General features: G+C 38.3%; 2 protein-coding genes across 6 annotated transcripts in view; both read right to left on the reverse strand.

Annotated features, from left to right (window-relative positions):
* The window catches only part of LOC132159480 (uncharacterized), a 120,342-nt gene that overhangs the window by 91,671 nt on the left and 1,014 nt on the right, over positions 1 to 27,657 (reverse strand). The window contains exons 3-8 of one of the 5 annotated variants that reach the window (XR_009437855.1): positions 27,344 to 27,649; positions 26,782 to 27,093; positions 26,368 to 26,679; positions 25,941 to 26,231; positions 25,377 to 25,858; positions 20,950 to 22,296 (exon numbers count right to left, since the gene is read on the reverse strand). Coding sequence is in view for 3 of the 5 variants with exons in the window: in XM_059568999.1 (XP_059424982.1) it covers positions 25,725 to 25,858; positions 25,941 to 26,231; positions 26,368 to 26,679; positions 26,782 to 27,093; positions 27,344 to 27,649 (1,355 nt within the window). In the remaining 2 variants the exon portion in view is untranslated. Of the gene's footprint in view, positions 1 to 20,949; positions 22,297 to 22,861; positions 24,860 to 25,245; positions 25,859 to 25,940; positions 26,232 to 26,367; positions 26,680 to 26,781; positions 27,094 to 27,343; positions 27,650 to 27,657 lie in introns of those variants that run through there. The other 4 variants (XR_009437854.1, XM_059568999.1, XM_059569000.1 and 1 more) reach the window with 4 other exon arrangements.
* Positions 4,559 to 6,318, reverse strand: LOC132159240 (SLAM family member 9-like). Its single transcript, XM_059568782.1, has 5 exons — positions 6,267 to 6,318; positions 5,823 to 6,131; positions 4,901 to 5,200; positions 4,668 to 4,811; positions 4,559 to 4,575 (listed from the first exon to the last, which is right to left on the reverse strand). Exons 1-5 carry the CDS (start codon positions 6,316 to 6,318, stop codon positions 4,559 to 4,561), a joined length of 822 nt encoding a protein of 273 aa, XP_059424765.1.

Raw genomic sequence — 27,657 nt, forward strand, 5'->3', positions numbered from 1 at the left:
TAGCACATATAGCACATGGCATACTGGGTCTCCATTAAAGAAAAAACACTCTGTAAGAGGGTTTACAGGAGTGCTGGGTACGTGGGTAAAGTAATGTATCAAGCTTTGACTGGACTAGTTGTAAAGATGGGTCTGATGCAGCTAGATCAGTGCAAGTGTCGTAGACAAACATAAACATGTTTTTAAGGAACAGAAACAAAAACTGAAAATGAGCAAAATCCCGAGTGCTGTGGTTGGCACAATAAGGGACCAGCTGAGCCACCAAATCTAAAAACACATTTGTGATGTGTGCCTGTGTTGTTACAACAAACTTGATGAGAGCAAGTTAATGAAAAAATAAAGTAATAAATGTAAATATTCATTTAGAAACATTGGCATTAGATAGTCTTGGGGAAATCTGATGAGAAATGCTAAAGTTCATGATGAGGTCTTTGGTTTTTGATTGTATATATTGGGGAGTTTGGCACAGTAGATTTAGTTTTTAGAAACTCTAGGTGAAGCGTGTGAGTTTACCTTGTGTTTTTCTTCTGGAGAAATCCTGAAATACTGTGATTATTAATTATTCAGTGTTGCGGGTAACGAGTAACAAAGGAACGGATTACGGTAACTATATTACTTTTTTGGGTAACGAAGTAAAGTAACACATTAAACTCATAACATTGGTAACTACACTACTTTACTAGAATATAGGAACGCACTTTCCTGCGTTACACAAGCCGTTTTTGCCTGTGTGTGAAGTTCTGGGCCGGGTTTCCCGATAACGATTGATCTTAGCGCTTAAGAGCGTTTTCTATGAGTTATTTTACGATCGTTCGTCATTGTTTCAAGTGTGTTTCCCAACAATCACGTAGCCGTGCTTTAAGTGCCACTTAGGAGTGTCACTGTCCCTTTGTGACGACTGGGTGAAGAAGAAGCTGGAAACAAGTGCAAGTATGAACAATTTAAGAAAACAAAACAAAACAAAACAAACAAGAATACAAACAACACTGGAAAGACAACAATCCAAGATGGCGGGAGGCGATGAGTATTCCAGATGGTGATGGTGAGCTGGCAGCAGGAGAGGATGGCACAGGAACTGCGGGGAATCGAGCCAAAGGTAAGTGGTGATGCTTGTGGAGGTGCGAAGAGTGGATGAGGTTCCGGGGAAAGACACGGACATCCAACGCAGAACAACACTGAAGCAAAGAACAGTTACCAGACATGAAACAACGCTCTCACAAACAAAAGATGTGAGACAAGCCATTATATAGAGAGGGTAATGAGTGACAGCTGCTGCTGATGACAATTAACGAAGACGCCCACAAACTAATCAGTGTAGACGCGTAACACACAGACTTCACCAACAAAGTGAAAAACCCAGAGATCACGGTTTACCAACCGTGACACCGTTTGTCAAGTGCTGAAATGTCACCTTATAGAATGACTCGTTATTGTAGTACACGACCGTCTATTGACGTTAACCTAATGGTGCGTTCCAGACAGACAACTTGGATATAATAACTATAATACAATGAAGTATTATATTATAGTGTATATTATTAGACTTTACATAATAATATATAATGTATTTTTTATACAGGAGAGAGAGATGTTATTCTGCGTATAATATACATAACTGGTTTTCGTGCACTTCAGCAAGTCATTGACATATTACATGCATAAAAACAACTTAATTTATTCAATTTGTTTATTAAAATAGCCTAATGAAATTCTTTTTTTCCCCCTCCTGGGCTGAGTTTCCCAAAAGCGTCGGAAGCCTAAGAAGTTCATACAAACAATCGTACATTTCTCATAAGCATCGTAACTTAAGTACCACTTGAAAATCATCGTAGATCTATGGCTGCTCTGGAGTAATCTTAAAGCCCTAAGTGCATTTTAAGAAGTCAGATTTATGCGATCACCTGCAGGACAATCAGCAGATTACACCTTTAACTTTATTCAAGTGCAATGTGATTATAATATAAGGATTTGATTGTGCTTTATTGTACACTTTATGACTCGTTTTCTTTATCTTTCTTTTTTATTATTAATTTATAAATGAAATAATTAAAAAGGGCAGAAAAAAATTAAAATACACAAATAAATTAAATGACTGAAAAAAAACGGAATAAAAGAAGTAATGTAAGAAATGCTTTAAAGACTGGGGGGGGGGTGTCAATGACTTGCTGAATAATAATATTATAGGCTATAAAATAACATAATATTCTATTGTATTATAGTTACTATATCCAAGTTGTCTGTCTGGAACGCAGCATTAGGCTAATGTCAATAAACGATTGTGTACTACAAGTAAGAGCCATTCCCCTGATAGCACACACGTGTTCATCTCGGAGACGTCTATTTGACCTGGGCATCTGCATCTGCAAGACGCATTTTTTAGAGTGTTTCCTTTTAGATGTCTATTAGATGTCTTTAACATGTTTATGATTTATGATTTATATAAAACTGACATCTGAAAGACTTCTGTCAGACGTTTGTAGGCAGCAGATGCTTTCCAGATCAAGAGGAATTTTGCAGACGTACGTGTGCGATCTTTAAGGTGATATTTCAGCACTTGACAAATGGACATTGATTCTTAAGTAGCACTTAAAGGTACAGGTTGGCAGTATGACCTGCCACTAGAGGGCGCACTACAAAAACAATAACAATTGGTTTGATGATGCTAAGAAGGAGCATGGAATGATGGAATTTGTTGTCTTCTACCCAACCGTTGACGGCCATCAATCAGACGGAAAGATAAATCATGGATTTAACAGATGAGGTAAAGTTTTATAAATGTTGTGTTTGATGTCATAATTTTATTATATTGAAATTGATGCAAAGACGCGATCAGGCTATGGATCAGACGTGTCCTCGTGTGGGTCTAGAGACGCGATGCCCGTGTTTGGCGTGTATGCCCCATGATACTAATCTTGTTGATCGTTATAATAGCATACATTATCTGTAAAGATACGAATCAAAACAACTCACCTGTCGAGGAAAACACCAGCAAGATCGGCATCTCTTTCTAGTTTGTTGCGAAGCTCTCTCCATCTAGAAAATGCAACACCGATATTGATCCTAGCTCTTTCTCTCCTCTTGTCCCAAAATCTTCTAGGGTCATTTGGTTGGCACATACTCTTACGTTTACGTTTACGTTACAGAACCAGCGGCAGACGATAAACAGTAATTATGTTCCATAAATAAGTAACACAATCCACCATAAAATGTGCAAAAAAGAAACAAATAAAAAACTTCTTGAAGTAAGCTAGTGGTTTGCTGGACGCTAGACACTACTTCCGCATTTGTCCGCGACACTGTTGTCATGTGGTTTCTACGTCAGTAAAGGCGGTAACAAAGGGTAACATACGTCATTGACAGCGACTGCATTGCCCCATGTCACTGTTTAGAATGGGAATTTTCTCATGATTAACAAGTAGTTGAAAATATTATATATATTGTTAGTATTCTGCTGGACAAAATATATAATACTAGCCTAGTAGTTTTTGGATATTTTACTGCAAATATCTTACAAATTGTACCGTTAAAGCACAGCTACGTGTGATTGCTTTACGTGCATTGTTGGGAAACGCACATGAAACAATAACAAACGATCGTAAAATGAAAATGTTCTTAAGATCTAAGATAAATCGTTATCTGGAAACATGGCCCAGAACTGCACTGAGAGTCATGCTGCGATCACTTCATGAGCATTTGACCATTTGATTTGAGTAAAACTAGCGTCACATCACATACACGGAAATGTAAAGGTATTCACGTTAACACGTCAAAATAAAAGTCCGGTTTAATTTAAAGACAAGTATTTGATTGATACGGTACAATTACATTTAACCATTAAAAAGGAGTTGAGAAAAAAATAAAACAGAAAAAAATGTAATACAGAAAAAATAAAACGGATTTCATAGGGCCCTAAAAAAGGAAAGGAAAGTAATAAGTAGTAAAGTTACTTTTCAAATGCAGTAACTATTAAAGTAATCTTATTACAATTTACAGAAGTAACTAGTAACTAATTACAGTACATTTTTTGAGTAACTACCCCAACACTGATTATTCATTATGTTCCATTCATTTTATTTTTTCTAAACAACAATTTTATAATACTATTAGTTCAAATGGGCAGTAATATAAATAGCTATCATGTTCTTAGCTGTATTATTGTTAACTTAAGAAAACCTTGCAGAGGTGCAAAAACAACAATTTAATATTAAATATAAAAATAAATATATTAGAATAAAAAAACACATGAGCTTAAAAATAATGTAGGACTACATTACAAATAAATACCGTGTATATGTAGTTCAATGATGGGCTCATTAAAATGTACATAATGTATTCCTCTAAGAGACGCTCGGCATCATAAATGTAATAAAATATGAACCTCAGAGTGAGAAAACTTTTTTAATAAAGGTCAGAAAAGACATATGACAGATGTACAGCAGTAGTCAAAAAAAAAAATGTCTCGACTCATATGTGGGAAATATAAACAATAAAGTACTAGAAAGTAAAACTAGATTAAAAAAAATATTAACACTTAATGTTGAAGGGAGCATGAGCTGCTTTAGATTTCAATACTTCCTGAAAAAGATCAAGACATACAGCCATAAATGAATAAACCTCACAAATATTTATACAACAGTTTGTGATTAATGACAACATGAATCATGTACCTGATGTGTGAAGATGTGCATGATATTGTTCAACTCTTCTGGATCTGATGTCATAAACCAGAATAATGACAGTAGCCACGCCCACCAGAGCAGAGAGGACCAATCGGATCACAGCTTCAGTAGAACCACAACAGTGAACAGAGTCTGAGGAATAAAAACATCAAACTGAGATCAGCTCAGTCAATAAATATTAATATCAACACCAACATCAATTAATATCAGCTCCGCTGTACCTGAACATGAGTGACAGAACTTGTTAATGTCCAGATGTTGAGTCTGGTTTCTGATGGGATTGTTGATCACACAGCTGTAGCTGTTTTTCTCCTGATATTCCACCTCCAGAGGTAGAGAGAGACTGATGCTGAGATCAGACACACTGATGCTGGACAATAAACTGTTTCCTTTGTACCAGGAGAGAGTCACATGACCCACATTCACCACTGAACACAACAATGAACAATTCTGCTGTGATGAAGATGATGATGATGAACATTGTGAATTGTTTCTGCTGATGACAGGAACAGGCAGACGAGCTGAAAACATGAGAGAATAAAGAGAAATAAGGATGAATGAAGATGTTCAAGCAGACGAACAGGAAACATTGAGAGAAATCAACACTGATGAAGTAGAAACAATTAAATCAATAATATCAAATTACAGAATGGAAACTAAAGATGCAAGATAATTTATGTTTTAAATTTTTTTTGGCACAAACCGGTGAACTCACCATAGACGGTGAGAGAGTAAATAATGTTTATATAGTAGATCTGTAGTTTATAACGTCCAGCATGTTCAGTTGTGATGTTTGTGATGGTCAGAGATAAAGTTTGATCGTCCAGCTTCAGTCTGTTTCTGAATCTCCCATCAAGAACGTCATAATATAAAGTAAAGCTGTTAGTCTGTTTATTGATTTCAGCTAGTAAAGTGTTTTTCTCTAAACATTTCCACTGAAACAGATCATTATCAGCCATTTGAATAAATTTGGTGTTTAGAGTGACTGAATCTCCTTCCATCGCTGACACTGCTAAATGTGCTCCTCTTAAACCAAATCCAGCTGAAGGACAAAGAAACTGAATTAAAAATCATTTTACATCATAAAGCAATAGAATAAACATGAAAAAGCAAAGAAAACAGGTGAAACTAAAGTGAACTCACAAACGACAGTGAGATTGAAACTCTTTCTCACACTGTTGGTCTGTAGTTCATAACGTCCAGAGTGTTCAATTATGGTGTTTGTGATGGTCAGAGATCCAGTTTGATTGTCCAGCTTCAGTCTGTCTCTGAATCTCACATGAAGAGTGTCATAAAATTCAGTGATTCCTTTAGGCTGTTTACTGATTTCAGCAATTAAAGTGTTAAAACACCTCCACTGAATCACATCACCATCCATTATTTCAGTAAGACCAGAGTTTAGAGTGACTGATGTTCTCTCTCGCACTGACTTCACTTCGTCACCAAACACACCTGAAGAACAGAGGTTTAGCTTTCAAATCATTTGATGAAGCTTCACTAAAGTACTTTTATTCATTTAAATGTGTTGTGAAAAACATTCAGCAGCAGCACAAAGACAAAAGCTATAAATACTCTTTTAAAACTCACCAGCCAGATGCCACAAACAGAGCAAAACTAATTTGAGAAGCATTTTCTTCATCGGTTCACCAAAGAGCACACAACAGTGATGCTTAAAACGTGTGAAAACACTCACATTTATCTGGCAGTGATATTTATCTGATTGTGACCCCAGTCACAGTTTCCGCTCACACGTCTGTCTTCTTTAAGATCATGAGAATCAACAAGCTTTTGCTGATCTTTCATTTTTAAATGAATTACGGCCTTGTATGAAAACTAATAGCAGAAGAGCGAAACACAGCAATTACAACTGCATAAAGAATACCATGAGATCAATGTTTCGAATATAAAATGTTGAATATTAAATGAAATGATTGTTCGAACACACATTGTGAAACAGAAAAAAATCATGTCCAAAAAGTAACTCTTTGTAACTTTGTTGATCTGTGGAAATAATCATCACATTTGCTTTTTGGGGAAAACAGTCTAGTAGGGGCACATCTGGCATCAATAAAACATAATGTTTGTCACACTGCACAACAATAATTACTATTTTTCATATTATTGTAAGGTAAGTGGTAGGTGTAGAGGTTAATAAGTGAGTATGCTGGCCATGCAAGAACTGGGATGTTTTCAGCTTTCAGGAATTGTGTACAGATCCTTGCAACATGGGGCCATGCTTTATCTTCCTGCAACATGAGGTGATGGTCGTGGATGAATGGCACAACAATGGGACTCAGAATATCTCCACGGTATCGCTGTGCATTCAAAAGGCCATCGATAAAATCCCTCTGTGTTCATTGTCTATAACATACGCCTGCCCATACAATAACCCCACCACCACCATGGGCCACTCGATCCACAACGTTTACATCAGCTAACCACTCACCCACACGACGCCATACTGTCTGCAATGTACAGTGAAAACCAGGATTCATCTGTGAAGAGAACACCTCTCCAAAGTGCCAGACGCCATCGAATGTGAGCATTGCCCACTCCAGTTGGTTACGATGACAAACTGCAGTCAGGTCGAGACCCCAATGAAGACTACGAGCATGCAGATGCTTCCCTGAAATGGTTTCTGAAAGTTTGTGCAGATGTTCTTTGGTTATGCAAACAGATTGTTGCAGCAGCTGTCTCGGTGGCTGGTCTCAGACAATCTTGGAGGTGAAGATGCTGGATGTGGAGGTCCTGGACTAGTGTGGTTACACGTGGACTGTGGTTGTGAGTCCGGTTGGATGTACTGCCAAATTCTCTGAAATGCCTTTGGAGATTGCTTATGGTAGAGAATTTAACATTCAATTCACAGGCAACAGCTCTGGTGGATATTACTGCGGTCAGCACGCCAATTGCTCCGCGCTCCTTGATTCCACAGTAGGCAGGATTGTGACATAGAGCAAATACAAACAATATTATTTCTAAAATGTAACTCTTGTTTGTTAAACTGTTGCATAAAATCAATATCACATTTGCAATCATGCTGATGTGTGATATCGCTTCATTCCGTAATATGAGGCAACTATAAAAAGATATTAAAGGTCATACAGAATTTATACTCATAACTTGAATTTAGTGGTCATTTTAACTTTCATTGCATAAGCTACATCATGCAGTGATAGCATGAACTATCATTGCGCACGCACGGAGTTTATCATACTAGAATTTTCACACACATTTCTGTACAGATTCTTTGCAAAATAAATATTGCAGGCTATGTTTTTGGAGTGTATCCATACTGTTTGCATCTATCTGTCTCCCTTTAATTATCTATTTATTTATTTATTTTTTTGTATTAAATATTTTGCTACTTTGGCAAAATAACTTTTTTTTATTATTATTATTCTAGTTGAAATATTAGTTGTTTTCTCTTTTATTCTAGAGAAACAGAAGTGTGGTGGCCTGGATCAGTGTTTCCTAAAATCCTCATATTTTACCTGTATGTGATGCATATAACAGTAACAAGGCCGAGCGCCTGCTGCTGGATGAACCATCGAGAGAAGAAGCATTCAACAGACTGTCATGATCCACTTTCACTGATATTAACATTGTCAAACATGTCAAAACAATCATGTACTTAACACGATTTTGAGTGATATTACTTTGGCATTAAAACAAAGTAAACTGTTGTGAATGTGTTTCTGAGGGAGCGATGATGAATTTGACTTCTTTCTCTTTTCTGACAGCTGTTTGTCTGCTTGTGCAAAGTTGCGAGAATGCTATGGTGGATCTTGATACATAGTCGTTTATTTTTACTTTCTTATGTTTTTTTTTATATCTTTCTTCTTTCAGCTCGTCTGCCTCTTTCTGCCATCAGCCATAAATCTTCACAATGCTATTCATCATCAAATGAAAATGACGACCTTGTATGACGGTTAAGGCTAGAAGCCATACAGCAAAAACTACTGGGCATGCACATCAATATTGCATAATTTTTCTCACACTACACAATGATAATTACTATTTTTGCATTTTTGTAAGGGGTAGGTGTAGACATTAATAAAACACAATTTACTAGGTAGAAAATTTAATTTACTGCTAGCTTCCGGTTTTTGATGCATCCCTGTAGAAGTTCACCAATCTGTGAAGACTTCCGGTTCAGAGAAATAATTATTCAGTATATTAATAAAAAACATGTTTTTGTGGTTTTGCTGAAGAAAAGAAAAAAAATGTGAAGCTGTTCAAAAATAAAAAAGTTAATACTTTTTTTACAAATAACAAGATAGGGTGTTGGCGTTTTCCAACCTATTTTTCCTACTAGGCAGCTAATTAGAGTTTTTAATGAAAGCCCATTTTGCCAGCGAAGTGCCCCTTTATTTGGTAATTTCATCATAAAATGCTATTTAGCCTAAATATAAAAATTGTAATTAGAACATACATTGGAATCAATTAAATATAAAGGTATTTTGTTCTGAAACAGCACTGATTGGTTGTTTGGTGACCCCCCTGTGGTGAATTAATCGCCCGTCACTCACTACTTCCTCTGATCGCGTGGGCTGCTCTAGCACGTCATGTGTCAGTGAGTGGCAGTCACGTAGACTACTGTACCTGTATATAATGTTTCGCTGAGAGTTCAGCCGGATGTGGGGATGTGAAACGGCAGACGGCAGAAATGTTGTTGATATATCACGAGGAGACTCAAATATTCAGATATGCGGATATAAGCGATAAAAGAAACCGAAAATCTTTGAACAACCGTAGCCTACCTACAGAGGTGTACGTTAGCCTGGACAGTCGGACAGGGGAATCAGAAACCGAGACACGATGGAGCAATCTATGAAATCCGGATCATATTTATACTTACAACTGTACAGAGATACGAAGAACACTTTCAGAATAGTTTTGCTTTTACTACTCTTCAATGGTAAGAGCTTTACAGCCTATCTGTTTTAACGATTTCGGTTTCACCTTGCTAAAAAAGTGTGTATATATATATATATATATAAACTACTATTGACTAAATGATTATTAATTTATAATTTCGTATAGCCTATTTCAAATTAATATTAAATATGACCTATTTTTGACCCACTATGACTTGGATAGCCTACATTGTATATGTTATTGTAGTATTACATTGCAGAAATAATGATTGTATCCACCTTGCAATGTTTAATTGTTCATGCTCGATCGAATCGGTTCGGACCGATATCTCTCAATGACTGTAAAATTGTTTTAGAGCTCCATGGATTCAGTCTCGACAGGTGGCTTTAACCTTGGACGAGGGCTACTTTTTTAGGAATATTCAGAAATGCTCATTTGTAAAATGACGTCGCAAAAATTCGACTTTATTTTGCTGTTCTTGGTTGAAATAATCTTTGTTTACTTTGTTTACGTAGTTTTGGAACTGAGATTTTAAGAAATGCGATGTGAAAATTGTCATATTTTGCATTCATAACGGTCTTTAAAAGTTCTTCATTTGTTGAAGGTTGCAGAAACCTAGGCCTATATGTAAACTAAAGAACTTGTATGTTTTGTTTTGTTTTCTGTTTAATCGGATCAAGGGCATTTTGTTGCCCTGAAACTGCTGGAATGTCTCCAGTTGCTTTCAGTTTCGATTTACTTGTCTCGACAGCAGCTGACTCCGTGTACGCGCAATTAAAACCAACAAAAGAGCGATAAAAGATGTAGGTCCATGACAAGTCTGGGTTAGTCTATTGCCATACACTTAGCAAGGTTTTTTATAATAAATAAAAAGAAAACAAGTAGATAGAATAGAAAAAGAGAACGCTAGTGTAGAGGGTCATTTTTTATATATATAAATAAAAAGAAGAGAAGCTAGAATAGGAAAAAAAGAATTCACTGTGTGATGAAGCATATAAGAATATAATGACTTTATAATTCAAGTAATGAACAAAATAAATACCCCTGCTGTGTTTTTTTTCTTTTCTTTTTTTTTCTTCAGATTTTAGATCTTTCAGAAGTCACTTGCTTCATTTCTTATATATTCAGTCGTTTCTTTGGAATGATTCAATGAATCAAGCAAAATCAGAACATCATTTTGATCATGTTTCAATCCACCTTTAAAGTCTAGAGGATACACTTTGGAAGGCAAATATTGACAATGATTTTTAGAACAAAAGCTTATACCATTGACTGAAAACAGGTTTCAGCCCACAGTTTCAGTCTTTCTTTGTCTGTTCTTACATCTGTATTTGGTTTGTGTTTATCCTGCTTTGTTCTGAGTACTCCTGAGTGTTTTGTTTTTGCTTAATAAGATGCCTGCCTGAAGATTTGATCTAATACTTGTTTTAGTGAGCCAACACCTGACACATAGTGAATGATTTCAGAACTGTTTTTGTTTGTTCCCCAGATGCATTTGGTGCCGAGACAGATAAAGTCAAAGTAGTTTCAGTGAAAGAGGGAGAAAATGTTGCTCTGCGTACTGGTGAGACTGAAATACAGAAAGGTGATAAAATACAGTGGATGTTTGGAGAGGAGCGCACGCTTTTAGCTGAGATCCATATGAAGAACAAAATCTTCGAAACGTATAACACTGACGATAGGAGATTTGGTGACAGTCTGGAGCTGGACAAATATACTGGATCTCTCATTATCAGAGACACCAAATCCACACACTCTGGGGTTTATCATCTGAAGATCACCAAGAAAGGTGCAACAGTATACAAGAGATTCAAGGTCAATATCAACGGAAGTGGTGGTGAGTTAACATTTTAAACATTGTCATGTTAATTCAACGTTAGACATGCTTTTTTAGTACCAAGAAATTGTCCCAGATTTACTTGATAGACTGTTTTTATTTGCTATTCTAGAGCGAGTTTTCCAGATGTACCATTTTCTACTGTAAAATGTTAACTAAAATAAACATTTAAAATGCTTTTGAACAGGAAGAAAGAAGAGAAGTCTCTGTGTTGAAATGATTTAGACTCCTATCAAATACTATAGTATGGATAAATCTTAAATAAATCATATCCATCTTTTCAGTAAAATGTGGAAATACTAGCAAACTTTTACTGCGGTTGAATTGCACCCTTTCTGATTAAGAACACAGCTTTTCTGCTGAGGTTTACAGAATAAACAAAACATGTTAGTGAAAACAAAACTCTTTGATCAACTATTTTAATGACATCATTTTAGGGGTGTCACAATATACCAGTACTGACGATAATCGTGATATTTAAATACGAAGTTAGGAGTGTCGCAATATATCGTGATAACCAGTGTTCGGGGTAACGCTTTACAAGTAACGCGACTTATGTTACCAGATTACTTTTTACAAGTAACTAGTAAAATAATGCATTACTTTTCAATTTACAAGTAAATATCTGAGTTACTATTTAAAAAAATTAATCCAAGTTACTTTGTATTGCCATTTATTGAGTGAAAAGTCTCCTGTCCCCATATCGGGAGAAATCATTAATTCATTCATTCATGATCCATTAATTCATCCCACTCGCAAAAAAAAAAAAAAAAAAAGTTATATAATTTTTATCAAAATAATTATTCAATCAGTGGAAATGCAAACGCAGAATATTATGCAAACCTGCAATAATTAAACATGTTAAATAACACAAATGTATCTAATATAATTTTATTAACTAATGTATTTGCTGCTGACCTTTGATGATCCAGTTCAACCATACTAATAAGCAAAAAGTAACGTGTAAGTAACGCAAAAGTAATGTAACGCATTACTTTCCATAAAAAGTAACTAAGTAGTTCCATGCATTACTTTGAAAGTAACTTTCCCCAACACTGGTGAAAACCATAATGCATACAATGAAAACTACCCAGTATTAAACTTTCATGTGTAATTAGTTTTCTCATACTTGAAAAAAGGGCACCCTTGCGGAGAGCGTTAGCAAGCGAGACTCATAAAAATAAGAAAACATTAGTTTTCAGGAATTCCCTTGAATGCGAAGGCATCAAAATATCACTGCAGCTGAATACAAAGAAATGTTTTACTGATTCTGAAGAGGATTAATGCAGTGTTGTAACAGTATATGCTTTTTGTTTACATTTTGTTCTGCATGTAATCAGTTAATTTACGGGACAAACAATGTCATCTCTGAATTAGTTTCAGGACCTGAATGGTTCATACAATAGAAAATCAATCATTATCTAAACTTGGGCTATGTTTATTATTACAAATGTCTCCGCTAAGCCAAAGTCCATTTAAGACAAGCGGCTGTCTCTGAAGTGCCTCTTGGGCATCATAAATGCAGCTCCTATCTTTTTGATCTTTTTGATTGAACTTTTAAATTTCATATTTGAATATACTAATGAAATCTGACATCAACATCAATCTCGTAAAACTTGTTCCTTGCATTCAAAATCTTGTTTTTCCGGTAAGACCAACCAATACCCTTACTGCACATTCTCCCATTCACAAATAATAGGAGTGCACCATCTATCTTCACATAAAGTCTTTGGTTAAACTATTAAAGTATTTATGAGGCCAGGTGCAAAAGTAGAATCTAGAGCTGTAAAGCTTTGACATCCATAAATTATGGCCCAATCTATCCATTACATTTCCTCCTGTGTAAAACTCCTGTAAAGTACTTCTGAAAAAATGGCCAAATACTCTGCTTCAAACGGCAGACAGGTACGTGTTAAGCCAGCTTCAGACTACACATATTGTTTGTCTGGCCAATTTAGTGAGTTTTTTGCTAGATTTAGCAACTTCCCCAACCCTTTAGAGACTTTTTTCAGTTGCATAGTGACAAATCTGTCGGTTGATGTGAAGTATGATACACTATAGAAGATAAAATGATCAATTCTTGCATCCTGATTGATGTTCACCAATCTTCACTACGTCCTTCATACAGTACATCAAACAGATCATGCCAAAATCTGTATGCAGCATGTGTCACACTGTTACAAGCTTTTGATTTTTATGGTTTTAGATTTTCTTTAAGTTTGATAAAGTTAATTACACATTTTAGACTACTCTTATTGCATTATTTCAGAACAAGCACCTCCCAAGAAAATCGGACAGAAATCTCTTCAAATTCGTGATATTGTAAAAACTTGTAAGTAAATATTATGATATACATAAATCCATGAACATGTTACTTCATTTAAAGAATACAGGAAAACGTATGAATCAGCAATGCTTTGCTACACTTTAAAGTATTTATTACCTTAATCTGTGTACTGTTTGTCTTTTTCTTTTTAGTTTTTTCCTTCATGTTTGCAGGACTGATTGGACTCGTAATCATTACATGCTGTTTCTGGTATTCAAGACTTCACTAAAAATGTAATTTTCCATTTATCTTGAGAATAATTAGTTGTTGAAAGAAAGTGCAAAATACAAAATCTCAGAAAAGTTAATTCTGAGAAAACATTGTTAATCATTTGTTCACAGATACAATTTGGTTTGATATTGTGTTTTCTAATCAAGTGAAATTTTAACTTGTTTTAGGTGTCCATGTTTTAACTTCACTATCTTCAACCAATCAAATCACAGCTTCGGTAAAAAAGTTAACACAATCTGAAGGTTTACTGAAATATAAAAACATAAGAGAATCGTCCATCTGAACAAACTTTTTCAAACTGTAATACTAGATTTGACAAAACAGGAAAAGTTTGTCTCATTGCAGTTTGGCTTTTAGACTTGAGAGGTTAACAAGAAAATCTTGTTATGAACATTGTGATAGATTTTGTTTCAGTTAATAAGGATATATCACATAAAATGCAATAAGTCCTGTTATTTTTTTTTACTTGAATCAAATGTCAAATATGTTATAGTTAAAAGTTTTTGATGTTATGTCTTGTAAGTACCATTACAATGCAGCTCAGAAGTTCTTGTAAAATCATTTTTTATTTATTATTATTGTATTATTTTCTCCTGTTTCTATGAATAAAACATAATCTTGGTGATATGACATGATCTTTGTGTTTCATTACAGTCATCATATCCTGTCCAAAGAAAAAGGTTAAAGGGATAGGTCAAAATAAACAAATAAATAAATAAACAAACAAACAAATATTTGGTCATCATTTACTCCCCCTTGTGTCAGTCCAAACCAGTAGGTTACTTTTTTCTTTGGACATAAAAGATTATCGATTAATATTTCGTAGTGGAAACTATGCGGGAGTTTTCTTTTACAGAGTGTCTATTTACACAAATCATATCGCATCAAAGGTTGTTTTTTTTTTTTCGATTAAAATGAAGGAAATAAACAAATAACTTTAAATAAAGTATGGGGTATGGTTGAATTTGATTTTACCAATCCTACATTTTATTTAAAACCTGTTGGATATTGACTATATCCCAGGGATGGCGAACGTCGGTCCTGTAGAGTTTTGCTTCAAACCTAATCCAACACACCTGAATAAGTTATTCAAGGCCTGAAGGCACTGGTTTCACTAGTTTCTAGGTTTCACTAGTTTCTACTGACTGCCTGCGGGTGTCGCTGTTGGACAGTGTTTTCTCTACTTCCTGTTGGCCTTCTGTAGCAAATTGTAGCTCCGTGTAGCTGTTTTTATTTTATTTTTTTCTCTAGAATCTTTATCTTACTATCACTCTCTGTCTTTTAAAGTGGTAAAATATAACTTAATTCACACCATATTTCTGATATTATCGATCAATCTTATCAGATTAACTTTGATCGTTCACTTTTATTTTATTTACGTGAGTGCAGTACACCTGCAAAGCGTTAGCACTCGTTAGCTTGTCATTAGCGTTTTCATTCGAACCTATCGCTGTTTTCTTTTCTCCTCTCCCTCGCTCCAGTTTTTCACAAGTTCATCAAACAACCGCAGTAAGAATTTTCATCAAGCACGGTGAGTAATGGCTTCTCCTATCATTGTTTCTTGCACCTCTTGCCACATGTACAGTTTATCTATCTCTGTCGCTGATGAGGGATTCACATGTGATAAATGCAGGGAAATAGTTAGGCTGACAGAGAAGATTTCAGAATTAGAGACACGCATCCAAACTTTAATTGAGGACAGTAAGAATGTTAGGGCTCTAGATACGGCTTTGGATGCGTCTAGCTCAGGGATTCCTGTACATTGTTCGGTTCCGGAAACAGAGCCCCAGCAGCAGGGCAACTGGGTGACGGTGAGGCAGCGTAGTCGTGGGTCAAAACACCACTCTTCTGTTCCGATCAAAACATTAAACAGGTTCTCCCCAGTGATGCACCCACTGAGAAACCTGATGAAAGTGCTCTAGTTATTGGTGATTCTATTGTACGGAACATGAATATAGAGACACCAGCCACCATAGTCAAATGTTTACCGGGAGCCAGAGCGCCTGACATCTTGGCAAATTTAAAAGTGCTGGCTAATGCTAAACGTAAATACAGTAAGATTGTTATTCATGCCAACGCTAATGATGTTCGACTTCGCCAGTCGGAGATCACTAAAAATAACATTAAAGAGGTGTGTGAACTTGCAAGCACGATGTCAGACACTGTAATATGCTCTGGTCCCCTCCCTGCTTACCGTGGTGATGAGATGCATAGCAGATTGTCATCACTCAATGGCTGGATGTCTAAGTGATGCCCACAGAATAACATAGGTTTCATAGACAATTGGACGAGCTTTTGGGGCAGACCTGACCTGTTTAAAAGAGATGGTCTTCATCCCTCCTGGGGTGGCGCCACTCTTCTCTCTAGAAATATGGCAAATAGTCTTAGTGTTTATACTTGACTAACTGGGGCCCAGGTCAGGAAGCAGACAGACTTGCTAAACCGACCGTCTGCTAGCTGCCTCCCGTCACAGAGGTCAGTTAATTCTCAGCACATAGAGACTCTTTCACCTAGATATCACACTATAGAGACTGTGTCTGTTCCCCGAACTAGAAAATACAAAAAACGTCCAAACCAAGTTAAGATTAACAATTTAATTGAGGTTCAACAAATAAAAAACAGAAGCAATATGGATAAACAAATGATAAAGCTTGGCTTATTGAATATCAGATCCCTTTCTACGAAAACACTTTTTGTAAATAATATGATCACTGATCATAATATAGATGTACTCTGTTTGACAGAAACCTGGCTAAAACCTGATGATTACATTATTTTAAATGAGTCCACCCCCCAAGATTACTGTTATAAACATGAGCCACGTCTAAAAGGCAAAGGTGGAGGTGTTGCTTCAATTTATAACAACGTTTTCAGGATTTCTCAGAGGGCAGGCTTCAAGTATAACTCATTTGAAGTAATGGTACTTCATATAACATTATCCAAAGAAACAAATGTTAATGATAAATCCCCTGTTATGTTTGTACTGGCTACTGTATACAGGCCACCAGGGCACCATACAGACTTTATTAAAGAGTTTGGTGATTTTACATCCAAGTTAGTTCTGGCTGCAGATAAAGTTTTAATAGTTGGTGATTTTAATATCCATGTTGATAATGAAAACGATGCATTGGGATCAGCATTTATAGACATTCTGAACTCTATTGGTGTTAGACAACACGTTTCAGGACCTACTCATTGTCGAAATCATACTCTAGATTTAATACTGTCACATGGAATTGATGTTGATGGTGTTGAAATTATTCAGCCAAGTGATGATATCTCAGATCATTATTTAGTTCTTTGCAAAATTCATATAGCCAAAATTGTAAATCCTACTTCTTGTTACAAGTAATGGAAGAACCATCACTTCTAACACAAAAGACTGCTTTTTAAGTTATCTTCCTGATGTATCCAAATTCCTTAGCATATCCAAAACCTCAGAACAACTTGATGATGTAACAGAAACTATGGACTCTCTCTTTTCTAGCACTTTAAATAAAGTTGCTCCTTTACGCTTAAGGAAGGTTAAGGAAAACAGTTTGACACCATGGTATAATGAGCATACTCGCACCCTAAAGAGAGCAGCCCGAAAAATGGAGCGCAGCTGGAGGAAAACAAAACTAGAGGTATTTCGTATTGCTTGGCGGGAAAGTAACATATCCTACAGAAAAGCATTAAAAACTGCTAGATCCGATTACTTTTCTTCTCTTTTAGAAGAAAACAAACATAACCCCAGGTATTTATTCAATACAGTGGCTAAATTAACGAAAAATAAAGCCTCAACAAGTGTTGACATTTCCCAACACCACAGCAGTAATGACTTTATGAACTACTTCTAAAATCAATACTATTAGAGATAAAATTGCAACCATTCAGCCGTCAGCTACAGTATCACATCAGACAGTGCACTTTAGATCCCCTGAGGAACAGTTCCACTCATCTCTACTATAGGAGAGGAAGAATTGTATAAACTTGTTAAATCATCTAAACCAACAACATGTATATTAGACCCTATACCATCTAAGCTCCTGAAAGAGGTGCTTCCAGAAGTCATAGATCCTCTTCTGACTATTATTGATTCCTCATTGTCATTAGGACATGTCCCCAAAACCTTCAAACTGGCTGTTATTAAGCCTCTCATCAAAAAACCACAACTTGACCCCAAAGAACTAGTTAATTATAGACCAATCTCGAATCTCCCTTTTCTGTCCAAGATACTAGAAAAGGTGGTATCCACACAATTATATTCCTTCTTAGAGAAAAATGGTATATGTGAGGATTTCCAGTCAGGATTTAGACCGTATCATAGTACTGAGACTGCTCTTCTTAGAGTTACAAATGATCTGCTCTTATCATCTGATCGTGGGTGTATCTCTCTATTAGTTTTATTGGATCTTAGTGCTGCGTTTGACACAATTGACCACAACATTCTTTTGCATAGACTTGAATACTTTGTTGGCATCAGTGGAAGTGCATTAGCATGGTTTAAATCGTACTTATATGACCGCCATCAGTTCGTAGCAGTGAATGAAGATGTATCCTATCGATCACAAGTGCAGTATGGAGTACCTCAAGGCTCAGTACTAGGGCCGCTACTCTTCACGCTTTATATGTTACCCTTGGGAGATATCATCAGGAAACATGGTGTTAGCTTTCACTGTTATGCTGATGATACCCAGCTCTATATTTCTTCGCAGCCCGGTGAAACCCACCAATTTGAAAAACTAATGGATTGCATAGTCGATATAAAAAACTGGATGACGAGTAATTTCTTACTGCTAAATTCTGAAAAAACAGAGGTGTTAATTATAGGACCTAAAAACTCTGCTTGTAATAACCTGGAACACTGTCTAAGACTTGATGGTTGCTCTGTCAATTCTTCATCATCAGTTAGGAACCTAGGTGTGCTACTTGATCGCAATCTTTCCTTAGAAAGCCACGTTTCTAGCATTTGTAAAACTGCATTTTTCCATCTCAAAAATATATCTAAATTACGGCCTATGCTCTCAATGTCAAATGCAGAAATGTTAATCCATGCATTTATGACCTCAAGGTTAGATTATTGTAATGCTTTATTGGGTGGTTGTTCTGCACGCTTAGTAAACAAACTACAGCTAGTCCAAAATGCAGCAGCAAGAGTTCTTACTAGAACCAGGAAGTATGACCATATTAGCCCGGTCCTGTCAACACTGCACTGGCTCCCTATCAAGCATCGCATAGATTTTAAAATATTGCTTATTACTTATAAAGCCCTGAATGGTTTAGCACCTCAGTATTTGAATGAGCTCCTTTTACATTATAATCCTCTACGTCCGCTACGTTCTCAAAACTCAGGCAATTTGATAATACCTAGAATATCAAAATCAACTGCAGGCGGCAGATCCTTTTCCTATTTGGCGCCCAAACTCTGGAATAACCTACCTAACATTGTTCGGGAGGCAGACACACTCTTACAGTTTAAATCTAGATTAAAGACCCATCTCTTTAACCTGGCATACACATAACATACTAATATGCTTTTATTATCCAAATCCGTTAAAGGATTTTTAGGCTGCATTAATTAGGTAAACCGGAACCGGAAACACTTCCCATAACAACCTATGTACTTGCTACATCATTAGAAGAATGGCATCTACGCTAATATTTGTCTGTTTCGATCTTGTTCCGAGGTCACCGTGGCCACCAGATCCAGTCTGTGTCCAGATCAGAGGGTCACTGCAGTCACCCGGATCCAGTACGTATCCAGACCAGATGGTGGATCAGCACCTAGAAAGGACCTCTACATCCCTGAAAGACAGCGGAGACCAGGACAACTAGAGCCCCAGATACAGATCCCCTGTAAAGACCTTGTCTCAGAGGAGCACCAGGACAAGACCACAGGAAACAGATGATTCTTCTGCACAATCTGACTTTGCTGCAGCCTGGAATTGAACTACTGGTTTCGTCTGGTCAGAGGAGAACTTGCCCCCCAACTGAGCCTGGTTTCTCCCAAGGTTTTTTTCTCCATTCTGTCACCGATGGAGTTTCGGTTCCTTGCCGCTGTCGCCTCTGGCTTGCTTAGTTGGGGACACTTCATCTACAGCGATATCGTTGACTTGATTGCAAATAAATGCACAGACACTATTTAACTGAACAGAGATGACATAACTGAATCCAATGATGAACTGCCTTTAACTCTCATTTTTGCATTATTGACACTGTTTTCCTAATGAATGTTGTTCAGTTGCTTTGACGCAATGTATTTTGTTTAAAGCGCTATATAAATAAAGGTGACATTGAAGGGTTACTAGAAAGCTAGAGGCAGGTGAATTTTAATCAGGTTTGGAGCTGAAATCTGCAAGGCTGTGGCTCTTCAGGACCAGAGTTGTCCACCCCTAGGTAAGGTAATGTATTAGCTAAGATAAAAGACTTAGCTGCCCCTGTATCTCACAGGATTGATACTGGTCGGCCAAGTGAGTCAGCTAAAAGAGACCCAGAGCCAGTTAACAGGAAGCGTTGGTAGCCAGCATCCTAGAGCTATGCAAATGAGTGGTCAGAGACAGAACCAGCATGAGAAATAGCTGCACTGTTGCAGTTTTCAGGTGGAAATCAGGTGACCTGGATCTAAGCAGTAAAAACAGACACGCTTGCGGTTTAAGCGAGTCAGCACAGACTTATCTTGCTCCGATTTCTCAGAGAGATGAACAGATGACATTACCCTCTCTGTCTGCTCATTCATGAAATTATGGTGTCTAAACTAATGTGTAGAAGTAAATACTGACCTGTGTGTAAGTGAAAACTCATTCGCTAAAACTGCAGCTTCAGAAACTTATCTTTTCTCATTCAGGTGCACTACATTGTTCTCAGCAATACAGTTTTTAAACTTCAAGCAATAGGAGTTATTTTCAGTTGTTGAAGACTGTTAACCCTAAAAGCTAAACACTATACCAGTGGTTTTCAACCTGTGGTCCGCTGCCCCCTAGTGGGTCGCGGTGGTATTGCAGGTGGGCCGCCAATTACTATTAAAAGAAATAATATTGTTAATATAAGTAAAAATGTCTAAGTCATAACATAACTATTAAACTGTTACTATGCTTCCACTATTCGAGCTCGCTGATTGGTTTAAGAATAAACCACCAATTTATCTTAGATATTTTTGCTGCATATGCTATAGAACAACAAATTCAAACATGCATAAATGGCTGCTGTGTTTCCTCCTGACTGCTTGCTCCGCTGACTGTCTACCCGCTGCCGAGCTCTGCCTGGATCTTGTTTTCCCGTTTTGCTGAGCGTCGCCAGCCAGAGTTATTTTCTGTTCATTTCCAGTCCATTCTAGGGCTGTGCGATTAATAGAAATCGTCATAAAATCACAATTTGAGTCTGCGCGATTTCTAAATCGCTTTATAGCACGATTTTCCGCGGCCCTGACCTCAAAGGAAATCTGCGCGCGCACAAAGAGATTTGCGCTCGTGCATTATTTTAATGTGGTTTCGCGTTATATTTATGCGCTCTCGCTGCTGACCGCATACACATACTGTGTACACACTGCAAACATCTGAGGCAGGGGATTTTTTTTTGCCATAAGTCTATACATTTTGTTACATCTTTACTATAGTGATAATTTTGACTTATGTCTGTTCTAGAGACATTACAATTTTTTGATAAAGCTCTAATTGGTTTTCTTTTGGGAATATGTTTCAAATTAATCCTGAATGCATTTATGACTGTAAAAGCATATCGTTGTGTGCCAAAATCGCAAAATTGATCAAAGAAATCGCGATAGTTATTTATTTTATTTTTTTTGTCCATTTCGCACAGCCCTAGTTCATTCAATAAAAACAGTTAACAATCTAGCTTCTGAGTACTTAGTTATTAACCCAACAATAGCGGGGTCAGTTAATTTTTTTGAAGTAGGCTGCGCAAACATATGTGTGTGGTTGTGTGGGCCGCGAGCTGAAAAAGGTTGGGAACCACTGCGCTATACTTTTCAAACAGGGTTCTCTTTTTGTCAGGAGAAACAGGCTGGATTCAGTTGCGGATTTACACTGTGCTTTATTTAAGCATATGAGACAGAGCAGATGAGTAACGTTCCACAGTTTAGCTTGTAGGGTCAAGGAATGCCAGCACCCGAGTAAGAGAATGAGAGGTCGAAGCAGATGAGACAGAGCAGTTGTGTAACGTTCCACAGTTTAGCTTGTAGGGTCAAGGAATGCCAGCACCTGAGTAAGAGAATGAGAGGTCGAAGAAGATGAGACAGAGCAGATGAGTAACGTTCATCAGTTTAGCTCGTTCGACAGCCGAGACCGGAGGAATGAGAGTTGGAAGATTCTAGGAGCACTGCGTTCGTGAGAACAGGACACTGGAGCCTGAAGACAAGACATGACAAGGTACACAGATCAGTTAGTAGATCGGAGCTATTGGTACGAGTAACAACAGTCTGACAATGAACAGAGAAACACAGGGAATTATAAAGGGAAGAAATTAGAAGAAATGGAGATCAGGTGGCAAACAATTAAGGTAACAACGGAGAAACACGGAGGGTGGGGGGAAACTCAAATTAAACAGACAGACGAGGTGAGCTGTCAAACCATCCAAACACACAACACATATTCACAACCCCAAAAGGCAGGTGATTAGCCCCGAACCCGACAGTCACATGGCGCCTCCAGGAAGGGGCCTACCTCGATGCCGATGGAAGTCCTCAATCAACGAGCAGTCCAGAATGTCCCGGGACAGCACCCAGCCCCTCTCCTCTGGACCATAACCCTCCCAGTCCACAAGTGAAACCCCCTGCCGCGGCGCCACTCATCGAGTAATCTCTTAACCGTATAGGTAGGAGATCCATCCACAAGATGAGGGGGTGGGGGGTGGGGCAACTACAAGCAGGATTAAGGGGGGTAGAAAACACCGGCTTGACCTAGTTGGCCCGCTCACACTGCCCATTGGTCTGGGGATGAAAACCTGAAGACAGACTCGCAGAGGCCCCAATCTGTCTACAAAATTCCCTCCAGTACCGGGAGACATACTGGGGACCCCTATCTGAAACCACATCCACCGGCAACCCATGGAGACGGAAGACTTGATCCACCACCAGTTGGGCGGTCTCCCAGGCGGAGGGCAGCTTGGGCAGGGGGATGAAATTAACTGCTTTGGAAAAGCGATCCACCACCGTGAGAATCACAGTGTTACCCTTCAACAGTGGAAGCCCAGAGGAAAAAATCAAGGGCGATGTGTGACCAAGGGCGGGAAGGGATAGGCATAGGGAGAGGTTTAAGTAGACCATCAGGAGGGCGATTGACAGGCTTACATTGGGCAGATGTGGGGCAGGCCAACACAAACGGTCTAACATCTGCGGCCATAGCAGGCCACCAGAAGCGTTGTCGGATGGTAGACAACATTCTCTGAATACTTGGATGGCAGACTAACCTGGATGCGTGACCCCACTCAAGGACCTCAGAGCACAGCGCAGCCGGCACCGGCAACCTACTCGCTGGGCACTCTCCTGGCACCTGCACCCCTCGACCGGCATCCTCTACCCGATGCTCGATACCCCACTAAAGAGCCTCGACCACCACCCCCTCAGGAAGGATGGCCTCGGCCACAAACTCCCTCCCTCGGGCCTCGAACAGGCGAGAGAGGGCATCGTATTTGGTGTTCTTAGATCCCGGCCGGTACAAGAGGGTGAAGTTGAATCTGGCAAAGAAGAGTGCCCAGCCTCTTGGCCGAACAGATGTATTCCAGGTTCTTGTGATCCGTCCAGACCAAGAGGGGCTGCACCGACCCCTCCAACCAGTGACGCCACTCACCCAAGGCCAATCGTTCCACCATTAGCTCTCTATTGCCGATGTCGTAGTTACGTTCTGCAGGGCTGAGACGATGAGAGAAGAACGCACACGGGTGGACCTTCCCGTCACAGAGGGAAAGCTGATATAGAACTGCGCCAACCCCAACGTCCGAAGCATCAACCTCGACAATGAACTGGGCCTCAGGATCTGGTACCAACAGAACAGGTGCAGAGACAAAACGGGACTTTAAAATGTCAAAGGCTACATGCGCCTCCCGGTTCCATCTGAAGGACACCTTAGTGGAGGTTAAGGCTGTGAGCGGTGCAGCAATCTGACCAAAATTCCTGATGTATTGCCGGTAGAAGTTGGCAAAACCCAGGAAACGCTGCAGAGCCTTACGGGAATCAGGGACCGGTCACTGGGCAACAGCATCTATCTTAGCGGGATCAGGCTTGATCCCTCCTGTAAAAATAATGTGGCCAAGGAATGTAACAGACTCAGCGTGGAATTTGCAATTTTTTGCCTTGACAACTTGTTTTCTAGCAACCGGTGGAGAACCCGTCTGACATGCTGGGTGTGTAATTGGAGAGAGGGGGAGAAAATCAAGATACCATCCAAATACACAAAGACAAATTGATTAATTATGTCACCCAACACGCTGTTGACGAGTCCCTGGAAAACGGCTGGAGCATTGGTAACACCAAACGGAAGAACCAAGTACTCGTAGTGTGTCAAAGGGGTGTTAAACACAGTCTTCCACTCATCCCCCACCCGAATGCGCACCAAGTGGTAGGCGTTGTGCACGTCTAACTTGTTGAAGACCCGAGCTCCCTGCAACAATTCAAAAGCAGAAGACATTAAAGGTAGGGGGTACCTGTTCTTTATTGTAATGTCATTCAAAACTCTGTAATCAATACAGGGGCGCAGGGAGACGTCCTTCTTCTGCAGATGAGTAACATTCCACAGTTTAGCTCGTAGGGTCGAGGAATGCCGGCACCCGAGTGAGAGAATGAGAGGTTGAAGCAGATGAGACAGAGCAGATGAGTAACGTTCATCAGTTTAGCTCATTCGACAGCAGAGACCAGAGGAATGAGAGCTGGAAGCTTCTAGGAACACTGTGTTCGTGAGAACAGGACACTGGAGCCTGAAGAAAAGACATGACAAGGTGAGTACACAGACCAACTAGTAGATCAGAGCTATTGGTACGAGTAACAACAGTCTGACAATGGACAGAGAAACACAGGGAATTATAAAGGGAAGAAATGAGAAGAAATGGAGATCAGGTGGCAAACAATTAAGGTAACAACGGAGAAACAAGGAGGGCAGGGGGAAACTAAAATCAAACAGACAGACGCGGTGAGCTATCCAAACACACAACACATATTCACAACCCCAAAAGGCAGGTGATTAGCCCCGAGACCCGACACTTTTCTCATGCCAATTCAACAAAGGTTTGTTTGGGTGTTTTTTAAAAATCTTTTATAAATAAAGTTAGTATTCCAAATGTAATAAATCAATGAGGCTTTAAGGTCTGAATGATAATGGATTTTATTGATATACATATGGAAAACGGATAATAGTATAGTAAAGTGAGATCTTAGAGAAAGAGGCTATAATCAATAAAACTGTTCAAAGTGGATTTTAAAAAAAATACGTCTCACCCTGCAAATGGCAAAGAGAGATATGTTTTCATGTGCTTTCATGTGTTCAGCCAGTAGAGGAGCATCACTGCCTTATCAAATATGAGAGAATCAATTGTAAATATAAAAAAGCATGTTATATTAATTGTGAGCAAAGCAATCTTGGTAATTTTCAGTATTTATCAATATTTTGAGCGTTAATGTGAGAATGTGTTGCTGTTTGTTCTTAAATCATCTTCTAATGGGGAAATGAGCAGTCAATCAATACCAGCAGATTAATATAAAAAGTCATTTAAGATTAATAAATGATTAAAATGGTAATATTAGAAATTACATCATGATCTAGGTTTCTTATGTGAGAAAATGTGCTCAATATTGTTCAGCTCTTCTGGATCTGATGTCATAAACCAGAAGAACAACAGCAGCCACAGCAGCCACGCCCACCAGAGCAGTTACGACCAATCGGAACACAGCTTCAGTAGAACCACAACAGTGTTCTGAGTCTGAGGAATAAAAACATCAAACTGCTCAGTCAATAAACGTTAATATCAGCACCAACATCAACTAATATCAGATTTGCTGTACCTGAACATGGTTGACAGAGTTGAGTGATGTTCAGATGTTGAGTCTGGTTTCTGATGGGATTGTTGATCACACAGCTGTAGCTGTTTTTATCCTGATATTCCACCTCCAGAGGAAGAGAGAGACTGATGCTGAGATCAGACACACTGATGCTGGACAATAAACAGTTTTCTTTGTACCAGGAGAGAGTCACATGACCCACATTCACCATTGAGCACAGAAATGAACATTTGGTCTTTGACGATACTGATGATGAAGAACAGTCTCTGCTAATGACAGGTACAGGTGGACTAGCTTGAAAACATCAGAGAATAAAGATAAATAAGGGTAATATTAAAGACAATAAGGAATAAACAACAACAATTTCTGCAATTTCACAAATGCTTTACTCATTAAAAGAAATAATAAAGCTGTAACAAATTAAACTCACCATAGACTGTAAGACTGAATTTCGAGTATTTGGCCTCGCTGTAGGTCTGCAGTTCATAAAGTCCAGAGTGTGCAATTCTGATGTCTGCGAGGGTCAGAGATCCAGTTTTTTTGTCCAGCTTCAGTCTGTCTCTGAATCTCCCATCATTATAATCAAAAATAGTAATGTGGTCAGCCTTTACATTGAAATGAGCTATTAAAGAGTTAATGAACACCCACTGAAACACATCATCATCTAATTCAGTAAGATCAGAGTTTAGAGTGACTGAATCCCCTTCCAGCACTGACACTGACTTCACTGCATCTGTAACACCTGAAGAACAAACAGAAACAACATGGGCTGTGGATTAATAATCTCAATGCTGTGGGGATTAAAACATAAAATAGGTGTATCTAATCCAGAGATTTAACCCACCATAGACTTTAAGAGTGAACATCATCATCATACGTGTGACATGTAGTTCATATTCTCCAGCATGTTCAGTTCTGGTGTCTGTGATGGTCAGAGATCCAGTTTGATCATCCAGCTTCAGTCTGTTTCTGAATCTCCCATCAGGAACATCATCATACACAGAGAATCTGCCAAGCAATACATCAGCTATTATGGTGTTTATATTTCCAAATCTCCACTGAATCAAGTGATCTGTCAGTATTTCGGTAAGACGAGCGTTTAGAGTGACTGAATCTCCCTCCATCACTGACACTGGCATCAGTGAATTTGCAATGCCTGGAAAACAAACACAAAACAGATTATGATATTTAAATAACTCTATTTTGATTTACTGAAATAGTTTGCTATTTTTAATTTTGTTACTTAATTGTTTGCATTTTTTCTTTCATTTATACAGAATGGTATAAAGAGTAGAAATTAAGTGAAATGCGAGAAAGACAGAAAGGAAGACAAGCACAACGTTCAATGTGGCAGACCGAGGATATCGACTCTAATAAAAAATCAAACAGATGAAACACATATTCACCACCATTGACAGTGAGAATGAAACTCTTGACCACGCTGTTGATCTGAAGTTTATAACGTCCAGAATGTATCATTTTGACGTCTGTGATGGTCAGAGATCCAGTTTCATGATCCAGCTTCAGTCTGTTGCTGAATGTTCCTTTGTTATCAGTGTAGACGTTAGTCACTTTGCTGATTAAAGCTATTAAAGCATCTTCAAACAACCACTGAATCAGACCATCATCTTCTCTTATTTCAGTAAGACCAGAGTTTAGAGTGACTGAATCTCCCTCCTTCACTGACACTGACTTTATTTCATCACCAAACACTTGAAGA

The sequence above is a fragment of the Carassius carassius genome, chromosome 16 (genome assembly GCF_963082965.1).
Source record: "Carassius carassius chromosome 16, fCarCar2.1, whole genome shotgun sequence".
Taxonomy (NCBI): Eukaryota; Metazoa; Chordata; class Actinopteri; order Cypriniformes; family Cyprinidae; genus Carassius; species Carassius carassius.